This window comes from Purpureocillium takamizusanense, chromosome 1 (assembly GCF_022605165.1).
Source record: "Purpureocillium takamizusanense chromosome 1, complete sequence".
In the NCBI taxonomy this organism is placed as follows: Eukaryota; Fungi; Ascomycota; class Sordariomycetes; order Hypocreales; family Ophiocordycipitaceae; genus Purpureocillium; species Purpureocillium takamizusanense.
Window position 1 is genome coordinate 4,572,333 of NC_063068.1, and position 12,219 is coordinate 4,584,551.

Genomic DNA, 12,219 nt, shown 5'->3' on the forward strand with positions numbered 1-12,219 from the left:
ATGAACTCGTCCTTTAACATGTTTAAAGTACCGTTCGATAGAGCGTCGTTGCGTCTTGTTCGGTATTCCTCTGACGCGAGGACGAGGAAGAACTTCTCTGCTATAATGTTGTAATGCCTTTCAGACTTCGACATATTGCGAAAAGCGTTATAGTATTCCACTTGCGCCCATAGAAAGTCTAGCGTAGAAGCTGCTGCTGCGTCGATAGGCGGCTGTTTGTCAAATCTGTGTCGAGCATAATCGCAAACATGCCAAGCGCCTTCAATGAGACTGAGACGCGAGATATTCGCTCGCGCTACCGCTTGGGCTATTCTTAGTGATTGTAGCGCCCGTGGTTTTTCGCCATGGCCAGGTGCGGCTGCTGACTCAGACAGGTCTTCGGATGGCAATTGCACTCTTGGCTGGATAATCTGAATACCGGCAATTTTGTCTACCTGGACGCCACTTGCCCGGATTGGGGACTGACTATTCTCGTCACGTCGACGACGCTTCAGTGGCCGTGCCGTCAGTGTCTTCCCGGCTGTAATCGATGTGTCAGACGCGTTCGGTAGGCTCGATGTGGTCGCTGCGCTCGATGTGCTCGGTTCGTTTGATGCGCTCGATGTCTTTAATGTAGTCGACCATGTGCTTGAGCTGCTTGACTTGCTTGATGTGCTCGATTTCGATGTCTTCGATGCTTTCGATGTTTTCGATACCCTCGATCTCGATGCCCTCAATGGGCTTGATGCATCTGATGCGTTTAATGGGTTCGGTAGGTCCGATGGGCTCGATGAGCTCGGGCTCGTTGGGTTCGATGGGTTCGGCGGGCTCGATGGGCTCGATGCTTCTCGGTGACAGTGCTTCGGGGCACGTATGTGTATTGCTCTCTCGCGCTGATGATGCGAGAAAGCACAGCTGCAACAGGCCACTTGCCCGCGGAATGCCTTGAATAACCCGGAAAAGCGGCGGAGATTCCAACCGAGGGACTAATACTGTATTACATAGGTGGACAAGAATATTGGCACGTTCTATGGGCGGGACGATTCAATCAAACCTCGGGCGTTGAGTTGATCATCTTTTGCTCGAGCGCTCCATAATCAATCCAGTTGAGACTGGACATGGTATCGGCACTGAGGGACATCGCGGAATGGGTGCAGCTTGTAAGGTGACAACAGATTGGTGGTGTGTTGGAATGGAAGAGCGGCGCCTGTGGCACTCTAATATAGACCTACTGATTAGAGGGTGGGGCAGGACAGCTTGGAACCTATTGGTTGTCATTGCTACTAGCGCGAGCGGCTTGGGAGCCACCGCAAATGCAGCCCTATGGATTCTGTCACTGGGCTCAGTGCAGGTGCATGGCCTCTCCTGTTGGCCGCGATGTCTGGCACCAGCGCAGGAGTGTTCGTAGTGCCTGCGTCACCAGGCTGTCCAGGAACCAGTAGCACCGTCCCTGCTGTTGATGCTGCTCGATTGCTGCCGTACTGTACGTAGCCGCCATAGACTATGGCGAAACGGAGAGATCGACTGACAGGAGGGTTGCCGGATGGAAAGAGACAAGAGCGCAGATGGAAGAGGCCTGGAATGGTAGAATGGGGTCGGCGCGACGGAGCCCGAGCCAGAGTTCATAAGTACCAGAGGCCGCTTTGAGTTTGCCGGGTGCCAAGTACCGGTCCACCATGCCACTGACATCATGCAACAAGCCTGTCCTCGTCGCCGTTCGCTTCGGCGTCCGCCAGGCGGGGGACTGGTGCGGCTTGATGATCTAGCTATGGCAGAGCGAGCGCCTGGTCGCCTCGTAGCCGGGTAGCGTAAGTGGCACCTGGCTACGCGAGAGAACGGGCACTGTAGGTGCCAGGGATTTGGGGATGTACCTGCCCTGCAACTACCGGGAGGCGGCAGCTCGGGTGCCGACTCAACATGCGGCCAACGGCTAACCCGCGAAGGAATCAAGCCCGGGCTCTCGAAGGACCAGAAGCACTGCAATTGTCTTCGAGCCCCCCAATTTGCTACTGTACGTAGCCGCCGTTTGAGTACGGCGAAACACAGGGACGCGACTGGGGCGGAAGAGGATGATGGGCCGCTGCTGGGCCCAGAAGGGGTCGTCCGGGTCGAATGGAACACGAGCTTGGGGCACGAGACACCCCTTTGCGATCGCTGAATTAGTGCACCTTGCTGAAGACACGGCGGAGCTGCGTAACGAGAACAGCCAGAAAAGTGACGATGCGTTCTTATGAGTCTACAAATCTAATACTATCGATCTATGGGTTTGGTTGCCAGACTGCGTTCCAGTGTTCGCTGCTCGGCGACAAATTAAACAAGGATAACATGTCTTGGCTCGTCTGGGGCCCTGTATTGTAACCATCGCCGTTTTCCGAAGAGCAGATCAGTAGCGGAGATAGACGCTGGAAGACCTCTGCCATATCTGCCGCATCTGCCGTCGCATGCGCAGCACCAAACTCTTCACTGGCCATCGTGGGCATCATAGGATCCTCCATGGTAGCCATCTCAGACGCATTGGCGTCGCTCGTAGTTGGCCTGTCAGCCGCTGGTGCCGGCGCTGGTGCGGACGGCGGTGGGTCAAATTGCTGTGCAACGACCACTGAAGCCCTGCCTGACTGGGTCGAGTAACTGAGCAGCTGCGCTGAGCTCTTGCTGAAAATTTGCCCGTCGCTCACTAGTTCGAGGCAGAGTCTCTCGTCGGGGAGGGACCCTGTTTCTGCGAAATGTGAAAGCATGTCCGACAGGTCCTTGGTATTTTCTCTCAGCGACGGCCACTTGTTCTTTACGCTCGAGATGAAGGCGTCAACATCCTTGTTCGAGAGGTTCCTGGCGCTATTCGAATCGTTAGAATAACAGACCAAACCCCAGGCACATTTACTTAACCCACTTCTCATCTGTCCACCGAGGCGACAGAATCTGCAAAATGGCACACCCAAACTCTTCCACCAACCGATGCCAAAACTTGTTTTTTCGTGATTCTTCTTTCCACTTGGTCTGGACTTGCTTGTCGGACATGCGCGAAACCTGGTCTCCGAGGACGGCTTTGGCAACTACTACGGCTTGGAGTGCCTGGCCGGACTTCGCGCTTGACTGTGCATCGTAATATCTCTGCAAGGTTTTGGCAGTGAGCCAACGATCGTACCTTTTCCTGAACACCGTAAACCTGTGACCAGCCTTTTTGCCCCGGAATTTTCTATGTAACGCGCTGATGTCATTTACGACTTCGGCTTGGGCGGATTGCTCAGATGGCGGGTCCACCTTCAATGCCTGGAGTTTGTCTAATGCGTCGTTCCTAGTGGCAGCGAGCTCTTTTCGAAGCTCAAACCAACAGTTTTCCTGGCCGAGATTGACGTATTCTGAGTCTGCTTTCACTTTGGCCCTTTTCCTACGCTCGGTCTCTGGTTCTTCGTTTGTTTCGTCTGGCGGTGCAGAGGATTCGCCTCGGTTTTCCTGCGGCGTCCCACTGGGACCCGGCCGGTCGGCACATACGGCAAGGCGGATCGAGGGAGAACCAGCAGAACTAGGGTAGGGAAGGATCTTTCTGTATTTCTGAACTTCACGCTCTGCCGTGGGGAGGGGGGTTGCTTTGCTGCCCGCACCAAAAAGGCGATCATTCACATTACCGCTAGCTGGGGACGGGGTATCCGATGGCGTAGCGGGACCGCCGTAAGGTTGTGTGGAGAGGAGTGAACGAGCCCAGGAAACAATCTCAGGGTTGACCGCGAGGACGCCTGCGAGCTCGGCGTAACGGTGCGTGCCTTCACGGTACAGTGTGTGCACTAACTGCGACACTGTCAGCGGGGTAGATCAGCAATGTGCCAAAAGACAACATGCGTCAGCAAGACTTATCCGCGCAGGCTGGTTATCTTCAGCTTTGCGTTTTGGAGACATGAACGAGATCACGGGGATACTCAGCCGCGGAGGACCGCATGGGCGAGGAATGAAAGGAGGAGAAGTTGAGGACGCCAGAGCCTGGGCCCAGGCACCTTTAAGAGAAGAGAGCCAGCGGCAGGGGTGACGGGGGTGCCAGTGCCAGCGCCCAGGGCAGGGCACTTTCAACCAGCGGCGGAAGTGGTAGAGGGCCATCTGCCAGCGTCCGCTTGCTGGCGAAGCGGACCCGTCGTCACGGCCGACCAGGCGCCACCGAAACCTAAGCTGTTGGGAGACACCACTTCGTCGTCTGGCAGGCGTTATGCGTCTCTTTAAGTGACATCAAGTCTCTTTAAGTAAAACCAAGAGGAGGGGAAGGCGTGTGGTCGGATGGCAGCAGCGGTCGGCGGGCAGTCCCTGGCGGCCGAGGGCGTCTCGTGTCTGAAGCATAGGGCCAGGTGGTCGTTTTTGCGTTTAGTGACGATGACGGACGTCGCTGCAATTACCCCACTCGTTTGGCACCCCGTGTGTCCCTCTGGTTCCTGGCTCCCTGTCCCAATCGCATACGCCTTCCGCCACCACGTTCGGTCAGTATCTTAGTTAGCCGTACAGTATCTTCTCCCGTGGCTGCACGCTCCGGTAGCAACGGAACAGCACCTACGTAAGATAGGTTCTTTAGGCCTCCGAGCAGCCTGGGACAGCCTGCCTCATTCGCGATCTGGCGGCCTTTGTGCTGTGAGATGACAGCAACAGCCGTCGAGGTGGGTCGCAAGCTTTGTGACCGCCACTCTGGTGCCTGCCCAGGGCAGCCAGGCACCATCAAGCCCCACTGCGGCAGCGTCACCTCACTTCAGTAGCGTTACGTCAGTTGCGTCACGTCATGTGGCCGTGGGTATTGGCCCTTCGTCTGCCAGTTCCTCTGTATTTCGCCTACGTTCCACTACAACGCATCGGCTCGAGAGCTGGTGCTCAATCCCAAAACGTTGCTGACGTCCTCTTACCCACGAGCGAGCAGCGGATTGAGGCGATGGCGCTGGCGACGTTCCCAGAGCCCAGCGCTCGCGCAGAGTATTACATCAGAGACTGCCACCGTCGTTGCGGCCACGCGACAGCATGGACATGGGTGGCACCCCAGGGACGCGCAAGGGATCGCCCACCACCCAGCCAGCAAGGCTGTCCTGGCCACGTCCAACCAGACGTCCCCGTCAAGTGCAGCTGAGCGTCCTTCTGGCGGATGCCATTGGTTGGCGAGACGGCGGCCGGAATCTTGGTCCGGCAGTGGAACTGGCGGGCGGGCCGGTACCTTGCACTGGCAAAGGGAGAACGGCGTCTCGTATTCACGACAAGAGATGGCATTCTTCGTCGTTTGCCAGTCGCCAGTCCCTGGGAAGACGCGCCGACCTCTGTGTTTCTGGTTCCCTCCATCTTTTCACTGACAATGTGCTGCGGTGGATGCTGGCGAGAACAGGCAAGACAGAGAAAAAAGTTCAGGGTATATTCTATATCTTTTGTTTAGGCCTGCCGGTCCTGTGATATTTTTTTACTACGTAGCTGGTCACCCTCAGGGTTCTCTCGAATAGCCACCGGGAAGCTTTTCTCCTGTGTCATTCATCAGCAACGACGCGTAGTGCATAAAGGACAGGGAGTCGAACAACGTCCTCCGACGACAAAGGCCACTCCTTGCCGGGAGATTTGAACTCGTACGTTTGGCCTTTACGGCGCAGCAAAATGTAAACATCGGCGTGGTACTGTCGGTGTATGTGGCTCCCGCTTTTTACGAAGGTACGCCATCTCTTTTTGAAGTTCTCACCGCTCCGGTCCTTCTTTTTCGGACTGCCGCTGCACGATTGTACCGCCATTTCCCCCGTTGCAGGTATTTCAACGGAAAGTTTTTTGGGCAGGGCATGAGCTCTTTCCTATCATTTTATACCCGCGCGCCGGAATGCAGTGCCAATCAAGGCTCTTGTCAGGACGACGAGCTGAGGAGTGTCGACCCAACTTGGGGTTTCGGCCAGGCACAGGCCATAGGTCGAGTACCTCGCCCAATGCCCTTCCGCTGGCATGCTCGCACTGCCGCTGCGGCGATTAACGCTCGTTTCATGCTCGCGCGATTGCGTTGACAAAGGCCGCGCCGCTGTTATGTACTGATGGTTGCTGTTGGCTGCGTGGAGGGTGGACGGGCGTAACGGATTGCTGTGAAAACGGTCGGCTGCGCCTGTGCCAGCGGGCAGCCAGTAGTGTAAGAGGCGAGTATGCTCAGGGTGACCGTCAAGCACCTGTTGTCCACCCGGTGGGCGCGTTTGGGTTCTTAAGAGGTGTCCTGAGGTGGCGCACAGGGCGTCAGATGACCATCAACAGTGGGGCGGGCGCGTTCCTGGCGCCGGCATCTGGCAAGTGGCGCCTCGTATTCACGCAACCCCGCCCCTGTCCGCCAGAGGGACACGCTGGCGGGATCATCTCTACCGTCCCCTTGCTCGATTATTCCACGGTCGCTCCCCCGAGTGCATTCTCGTTCATCGCATGGGTTCTCACAGCATCAAGACTTTCCGCTTCAACCCTTCAGGGCTGCTGGCTGAACTGCATTCGTGCTGCTTTCCTATGTTACCACCAAGCCATCCCTTAACCGAGTCGAGGACTGGCGTCACAGCCGCTTTGGGCATTCATGGGATTGGCTCTGGAGCACCAGGCCAGGACTCCACTGACAGCCGGCTCGGAGGTGGGTCAGCCCATCTGGCCCATTGGTAAAAAAAATCGCTGGGCAATGTGTAAATGGGCTATCCCCTGCATTGGGTTGCAGCCATATGACCGGAACGATCTCTGCTGCAGGCTGCAGGGCGTCTGCTTGGGGGAAGGGGTTTCGGCGGCGTCGACGCAGGGCAGTGGGCCAAGTGTTGGGGCGGCGGCGTGAGCTGCGATTGTCCAGGATGACATGCTTTGTCGGGCGCGTGGCCTGGAGCCCTGGAGCTGGAGGGAGTATCGCCGTCGATACAAATAGTCCTATCCATGCCATCCAAACTCGCTACGGACCGCCGCTAATGTTCTCAGAGTTGCTGCAATATGCCGGCGCCTAGACTGTTATGACAACCGCGATCTGACGTCGACCAAAAGAAAGCACCCACATGTCGGAATGGACCACGACGACAAGGTAGACACAGGCAGCTCGTCTTTGGGTTACTGCGTGGCACCGTCCTCTGCACACCCGGCTGGCCACACGAACCGAGCATGCGCCACTGGCAAGTGGGACCAGGCACAGACGGCGGGCAAGGCCCACCACCAGCAGAAGCCATGAAACACCAGCCTACCACCACACCCCCTTCTGAGGAGCATCCGCCCGTCTTCTATGGTGGCCGATTTTGGCTCTCCCGCACAGGGGATTCCCTATTTAACAGCGTCTCCCGCCCGCCGTGCTCTGTTCCCCCCTTCGTCTTTCCTCTGACACCTCAGTCTGCGTCCAACTTTCGCGGGCCGCTCCTGGTGTAGACTTTAGGGGCGTGAAAATGGCAGAATCAGTGACAGAATGCAGCAGTCTTCGCGATCATATGGATCGATCCGAAGTTTCAGAAGTGAGTCAATGCATGCCTGGCTTGCATGCACAGCCTGCATATGCATGGTCCGGAGGCGGACATTGACGGCATGCAGGCGCTCTTTTCACTGATGAACTCATTTACTCACCGGCGTACCGCGGTTCTGGAGTTCGTGGCGTTACATCCTGGCTTCATGTCGCAACTCTTTTCGTTCTTGTCCCCATCGCCGTCTCAGCATCTGGACGGCCCCGCTACACCGGCAGATACCCCATCACCGACTGAGCAATGCGACGTTGAGCCGGTCACTCACATTGATGTTGATAACTCCGCCGTCGACGACCAGGAAACTGCCCCCACCGTACCGCACCACATGGATCATTTACGTCGTGCCCCGGATTCTGGTGAGCAAACTGCCCATGGCTCCTTGAGTGCTGCTGCAACCCCTACTTGCTCGGAGACTAGTGTAGAAGAAGGGGAGCGCCAGCCAAGGCCTAAGAAACAAAAATTCACAGCTAGCTCCATGGTTCGAGAATCCGAAGAGGATGCAAACGCCAGAAAGCTTCTACGACAAGAACAGCATGCTCATTATATCTGGCATTCTACCAGGTTCGGACCTCCGGAGGCCTGGACTAATCTGTTGGACGCTGTGTGTTCTGTGAAGGGTAGGATTGAGGCCTTGTTCCACCAGTCAATGAACGAACCTCGAGACCTTCGAAATGCTACTGATGAGGATGTCGTGGCTATTCTGAAAAGCCTATGCAACCGTTCAGACCGTCTGACTGCGTATAATGCACTTGGGATCGCGGCGAGACGACATGAGCTGAGGCAAGTTGCTGACCTTTATCGCGAATACAGCAAGTGTCGTAGAACGGGCGGCGTCCCTATAGCCGTTCTGTTCGCCCAGATGCTGCTTCCGGAAAAGGTAGCGGCCTTGCGCGCTAAGGGTGTGACGGAACAGGAAATGCACAAGAAGCTGGCGCAAAGCTGGAGGAACCACATCAAGGTGGCAAACCGCTGGCGCGCTTTGTCGGACGCATTTGGCTGCGGGTTTTTGCTGTTGCTACCGCCAGACCTAAACGAAGAAGCGTGGGTCGTGATGCACTCTTGCCAATCGGGAATTGCTAATCCAGGGTAGAGGAAGGCAACTGGATGAGGCCGGAGATAAGATCATCATCTCGACAATTACCGAGCAGCATCCAACCTTGCGCGATGATCTTCAAGATTTATCACATATGCTGGAGACTTACTGCGAATTCGGTTGCCTGCCTGATAAGAAACTCTGTCTCGAGACCTTTGATCGGAACCAGATCCCGGCAGACGCCCGTGCGCAACTTGGGAAGCTGCTCAGGTACCAAGAGGAGCCCCCTGGCGGGGTTACCGACTTGGACTTGACAGCAGATGATTGCGAGCCATGTGGCACTGGCGGCATAGATCCTACGATTGACCCCGCACTTGAGGCTAACCATGCCCAACACCACTTGGACGACGTGTTCGCGAATCCAATCGCTGGGAATGTACCTGTGCCGCAAACAACGAATGAACTCAGAGTAGACGATGTTCTCCTGAGCTCTCTATTTTCGCCGAATGTCACGTCGGAATGACGCTGGTAAACGACAGCGCATGATGGAGGGGCTAATGGAGGCCGAAATGGACAGGCAGCATTCGTCCTTTTCACCTTACTTTAGGAGAGGAGGAAAGGGAAGGGCGGCGGCGGCGCGTTAGGGGGGCTGCGGCAGCCCGGAGTTAACAAGCTCGAGTTGTCACCAACTTCATGCCCCACAATGCCCTACTGTCAACTCCTGGAGGGCAGCTGGTGGGATCGACCCCGCCCCCATAAATAGGTTCATCCCTCAACCAACGTACCCATTTTCTTTCATCCTGGCATCAACAAGAATGGAGATAGTTTCGATTTATGGAATATGTTTCGGTGCTGTTTTTGGCTTAACCATACTCTCGCGACTCGTATCAAAAGCCCTTTCACCATGCCTTGAATCAACACGTCGTCCACCAGCGTCCGGGGTTGTCGCTCTCGCTCTTGGAGCGGTCCGCAAGCACCTCGTGTACTCTACATTTTTCCATCGCAACAAGTTTCTCCGATCCTGGAGCCGTATTGAGGTGTTTCTTGTGTCATTGTACTTCAGCGCGAACGTTTCTTGCGTAGCAGTCCGCGCTGCGTCAATCGCACAGGCAAGTAAACGGACCGGCACGCTTTCGCTGATCAATATGATGTTTCTGTTTGCTGGACCACATCTGGGCTTCGTCGCCGATGTCCTTGGCGTGCCGCTTAAGTATACCCGACGGCTGCACGCGTCTGTCGGGCTCGTATCTGTTGCTCTTGCGGTGTTCCACGCAACTGTTTCTGCCATTACCAAAGGAATGCCGTCGTTGCACCACTCGCGAGAACTGTTCGCCGTAGTGGTAAGTGCATCGGAGCCTGGTCCTGAGCCTGCTTGTGCTGATGTTGGCCAGGCAATCGTCTTAATCTGTGCCCAGGTTGCCGTTTTTCGTACGAGATTGCCTTACGGTCTCACCAGCTCCTGTCGTTTGGTCTCGCCTATGCCTTGTGGCGTCACCTCCCACCGGCTAGTCTTTTCCCGCGACTTTATATATGTATATCTGCTGGCTTGTCTGCCACCGGCAGCATTCTGCAGCTTATGCTCGTTCTGTATCGCAACAAACTAGGCCTTTCACGAGCACGAATCTCATACGACCTGCACACGGTCAAAGTCCGCCTCTACCTCCGCCGTCCTTTGAAGGTCGAGGCTGGACAGTACATCAACCGGTGGATTCCGTCGGCTAGCCTCTCATCGTTTACGCAGACCCATCCAAGCTGTCGTTTCCTGGGTCCCCATCCGGCCAATACATCTTGGTCGAGGCGGTCCGAGCACTCGACAGCTTCGAGACCTGGGATGGCACGTAGAGTTTCGATAGATCCCCGCATACGTCGGCGTATCGGGGAACGAAGCCGCGGACAACGCGGCCAAGGAAGCAGCCGGCCACGACCCCAACGCACGGACCGCAACCAAACCACCACCGGAGCCGCCATCGCTCCGGACACTTACAGCCACGACCAAATCTATTATCCGCAAGACAATGAAGGAAGAGTGGAAACAAGCCTGGGAGACTGCCAAACACGGCCGAGACCTGTTCCGACTCGGCGTGCGACCAGGCAAGGGAACACTCGACACACACAACGGCACGCATCGGGCCATCAGCTCAGTGATCACCCAGATGCGCACAGGCAAAATTGGCCTTCGGGCCTACCTCCATGGAATCAACAGAGCCGACACCGACCAATGCCCCTGCGGCTACGGGAGCCAAACAGTTCGACACATACTCCTGGAATGCCGCAACTGGACGGAAGAGCGACAACGCATATGGGCAGGCAAGCATCCATGCATGGACATCGAGCGCATTCTCTGCAGCTCGTCAATGGCAGTGCAGTCAGCCAAGATGATGATTAGGACAGGACTGCTGGAGCAATTCCGAGCGGTTCCGTCCACAGTACTTCAATACACGTAAGCGTAGACGAGTGATTATTGTTAAACAGAAGGCGAGAAGGGCCGGGAAGGGCCTGACAAGAGCAGATATACAGAACAGCTAGGAAGGCTATAGATACGGATGTCACTTACTAGAGCAAACTGGGGGCTAGACTGTGGAGGAACGACCTAGTAGCAGCTGGGCAGTTCTGTGCAGGAGGAAAGTGTACCTAGGATGTGAAGGACGGGGGCATCCGTATTTATAGTCGAACGCTGCATAGCCGCCCCCAAGTTGGATCCCAGGATCACGTGTCACTGCTCACTGCCTGGTAGGCAGGAACGCCACCAAGGAGACTGCCTAGCAGGCAGTCAGTGGCGTTAGGCAGTAGCGAGATAGCAGTCGCATCTATAAGTAGCTTGCTCCTGCTGTAGTACATAGATTGAAGCATCATTACTTGTTCTCCTAGTTCAGAGCTTCAACTCCCCAGGGGCGGCTGGGACAGCCTATGAATTAAAAAAAAAAGGCTTCTCCCAGGAGCCGTGGCACCCTGGAGTACGCCAAGTTTACGTGTGAGATGCTATGGTCCTGGGCCTCGGCTTCCCCAGCGGTCATTGCTCCCAGTAATCGGCAGCAGCACGAAGTTGCCACTGGGGCCCAGGACCGTTACGGACACATCAAAGGACCGCCGTGGGCACCCAGGATCAAGGCACCCGGGAACCGGGCAGCAGCAGAGGTCGACACAGGGCCCTGGCCGCCGCGGGTACCCAGGACCATGACGCCCAGGATCCGGCAGCAGCACGAAGTGCTGGTGGAGCCCAGGACCGCCGTACCCAGGACCTTCATGGGCACCCAGGATCATGACGCCCAGGATCCAGCAGCAGCACGAAGTGCTGGTGGAGCCCAGGACTATCGCATGTACCCAGGACTATCGCATGTACCCAGGACCATCGCATGTACCCAGGACCTTCATGGGCACCCAGGATCATGACGCCCAGGATCCAGCAGCAGCACGAAGTGCTGGTGGAGCCCAGGACCGCCGTACCCAGGACCTTCATGGGCACCCAGGATCATGACGCCCAGGATCCAGCAGCAGCACGAAGTGCTGGTGGAGCCCAGGACTATCGCATGTACCCAGGACTATCGCATGTACCCAGGACTATCGCATGTACCCAGGACCATCGCATGTACCCAGGGCCTTCATCAGCACCCAGGATCATGACGCCCAGGATCGGCAGCAGCACGAAGTTGCCACTGGAGCCCAGGACCATCGGATGTACCCAGGACCTTCATGGGCACCCAGGATCATGACACCCAGGATCGGCAGCAGCACAAAGTTGTCACTGGAGCCCAGGACCATCGCATATAC

The 12,219-nt window shown here is 56.4% G+C and overlaps 3 protein-coding genes across 3 annotated transcripts; 1 reads left to right on the forward strand and 2 right to left on the reverse strand.

Moving 5' to 3' along the window:
- Positions 1 to 534: 534 nt before the first annotated feature.
- Positions 535 to 1,120, reverse strand: JDV02_001408 (uncharacterized protein; the record flags this gene model as incomplete). The annotated part of the gene is made up of 2 exons (XM_047982334.1): positions 535 to 894; positions 1,034 to 1,120. The coding sequence occupies 2 exons, from the start codon at positions 1,118 to 1,120 to the stop codon at positions 535 to 537; spliced, it is 447 nt and encodes a 148-aa protein (XP_047838296.1).
- Positions 1,121 to 2,183: 1,063 nt separating this feature from the next.
- Positions 2,184 to 4,437, reverse strand: JDV02_001409 (uncharacterized protein). The gene is made up of 3 exons (XM_047982335.1): positions 3,814 to 4,437; positions 2,867 to 3,762; positions 2,184 to 2,811 (listed from the first exon to the last, which is right to left on the reverse strand). The coding sequence occupies exons 1-3, from the start codon at positions 4,063 to 4,065 to the stop codon at positions 2,238 to 2,240; spliced, it is 1,722 nt and encodes a 573-aa protein (XP_047838297.1). The 5' UTR covers positions 4,066 to 4,437; the 3' UTR covers positions 2,184 to 2,237.
- Positions 4,438 to 4,789: 352 nt separating this feature from the next.
- JDV02_010833 (uncharacterized protein) lies at positions 4,790 to 5,440 on the forward strand. The gene has a single exon (XM_047992570.1). The coding sequence runs from the start codon at positions 4,963 to 4,965 to the stop codon at positions 5,380 to 5,382; it is 420 nt and encodes a 139-aa protein (XP_047838298.1). The 5' UTR covers positions 4,790 to 4,962; the 3' UTR covers positions 5,383 to 5,440.
- The last annotated feature ends 6,779 nt before the right edge of the window (positions 5,441 to 12,219 follow it).

Coding starts and splice junctions, on each gene's coding strand:
- JDV02_001409 (XM_047982335.1), bottom strand. CDS start 4,065: ATGGCCCTCTACCACTTCCGCCGCTGGTTGAAAGTGCCCTGCCCTGGG. Junction 3,763..3,813: donor CGCGGATAAGTCTTGCTGAC/GCATGTTGTCTT, acceptor ACAGTGTCGCAG/TTAGTGCACACACTGTACCG. Junction 2,812..2,866: donor CCTCGGTGGACAGATGAGAA/GTGGGTTAAGTA, acceptor CGATTCGAATAG/CGCCAGGAACCTCTCGAACA.
- JDV02_010833 (XM_047992570.1), top strand. CDS start 4,963: ATGGACATGGGTGGCACCCCAGGGACGCGCAAGGGATCGCCCACCACC.